The sequence below is a fragment of the Colletotrichum fioriniae genome (assembly GCF_027942845.1).
Source record: "Colletotrichum fioriniae strain IMI 355084 chromosome Unknown scaffold_11, whole genome shotgun sequence".
Taxonomy (NCBI): domain Eukaryota; kingdom Fungi; phylum Ascomycota; class Sordariomycetes; order Glomerellales; family Glomerellaceae; genus Colletotrichum; species Colletotrichum fioriniae.
Window position 1 is genome coordinate 1371017 of NW_027076847.1, and position 1940 is coordinate 1372956.

The 1940-nt window shown below is 51.1% G+C and overlaps 1 protein-coding gene across 1 annotated transcript; it reads left to right on the top strand.

Moving 5' to 3' along the window:
- Window positions 1-877: 877 nt before the first annotated feature.
- Window positions 878-1600, top strand: N0V96_008998 (uncharacterized protein; the record flags this gene model as incomplete). Its single annotated transcript, XM_053188937.1, has 1 exon — window positions 878-1600. One exon carries the CDS (start codon window positions 878-880, stop codon window positions 1598-1600), a length of 723 nt encoding a protein of 240 aa, XP_053053703.1.
- Window positions 1601-1940: the final 340 nt, after the last annotated feature.

A 1940-nucleotide genomic window follows, 5' to 3' on the forward strand; every position in this document is an offset into this window, starting at 1 on the left:
GATTACGAGGGGGGTCTCCAAAAGGGTCCTTTGATCCTATAATCCCATCTTCTCGAAGCACTGGTAGTCCCGCAGATCAGTGGTGCCAGTTGAGGCCATTCAGACCATTCAAACCCCCTCACTTGATTCCAGGCCGGCATTGCTACATGTCACATGCATATTCGCCTGCGTGGGGAAGTATGAGCTGATATGATATGGGCCAACCGGCTCTTACGGGGGTCATCTGAGGGATTTAAACCCTTACTCTGCAGACCGGAGCCAATGGATAGGTAATCCGACATGAACATTAACGAGCACGAAGATGATAGTTCCTCTTGCCAACTACTTTAGCGCCACCAAGATTGTCATGACATACGTAGAAGACTCTGAGCGTTTGCCAGAAGCAGAAGGGAAGCCGGCATTTAACCCACCACCTTGCGTATGCCAGAGCCACTTGGTTCTGGGTACGGATACCGAAGGATGCAGTAGTTGTTGCTGCCGCATTCCGGACGGAACAGGCTCCGTTCCGCAAGTTCTCATTGGCCAATTCCGACACAATGTACTGCTGTTAACGCAGAGTTGAACAAAGGAACAACCCATGCTTGATAGCGAAGGAAGCTCGGAATAGGATTCAAGCGCAAGTAAACTGAATAGCCACGGTAAGCGCTCGGTGGCATACTATCGGTGAGTTGCCACCGACAAGGTGATAATTGCCCAGTTCCCGGAAGGATCTAGAGCTTTTCCCGCCCCTTTGGATTGTGTTTCCAACAGACTTTACTCGCGAGTCACGACAACCCAAAGTAGCGCAATTAATCGGGTCGTCTTCATTCCCACCTCCTTGTTGCCAATCTTTTCCCTCTGAATTGATTTCTCGATCACCTAGTGCCATCGCCCAACAATGGCCGATCTCGGCGCAGACCGCACTGCCGCCTATGGCGCAGTCTACTCGCCCTCATTCCTCACAATCTTCTACGACAAGTACGTCCTAGGCTTCAACATGTCAAAAGTCTGGGGTTGCAGCACGGAAAAACTCCTCCTCCCCTTCTTCAGCGAAAACTTTACCCGCAATCACCTCGACATTGGCGTCGCTACGGGCTGGTTCCCGGCAGTCGCCCTAGCGCGGCCGTTCCGCGCCACCAGCAAGCAGCGCATTACGCTGCTGGATCTCACCGCGCCGCCTTTGAACGCGGCAAAGACCCGCGTGCTATCAGTTACGAAGAACACCGAGGTTCAGTGCGTTGAGGCTGATGTCACGGAGCCGCCGCCGAAGCAGCTTCTCGGCGAGCGGTTTGACTCCATTTCCATGTTTAATCTGTTCCATTGCATGCCTGGTGGCAAGGCCAAGCTTCGTGCATTTGGTTTGTACAAGGAGTTGTTGAGCCCGGAAGGTGTGTTGACTGGCTGCACGGTACTGGGCCCAAATGAGTCGACTGGGTGGTTTACCAAGTTCTATCTCCGGTGGTACAACAAGTGGTGGGGCGTTTTTAACAACTGGGATGACAAGAAGGAGGACATCCAAGAGGCGTTGGATCAAGAGTTTGAGGAGGTTGAGACGTGGATTGTTGGACAGGTGATGCTGTTCAGGGCAAAGAAGCCCAGGAAGGCGCTTCTTGATGTTTGAGATTTGGAACGGATATGATACCATGATACCTGTAACTGCATGAGCTATGAGTTAATGTGATGGGTGCTTGACTGGACGTGGATAACTTGCTTCATACACAATACAAAAAGTTCGAATGTTCTACCACATTCGAGTAGTGCGTTCCTCAAACTGAAACTCCGTGTCGCTGCTTTGATGAGAGAAAAGCTGAAGTGCCTCTGCCCCCATATCGTTCATCTGCATGGCAGAATTGCAATAGAACCGGGCTCTCTCTCTGATGCTGGTCCAAATCATGACATCTATATACAATAAAATCTGTTCCATCAACTGATTAATTCTCGACTCCTGCCGCCACAACACA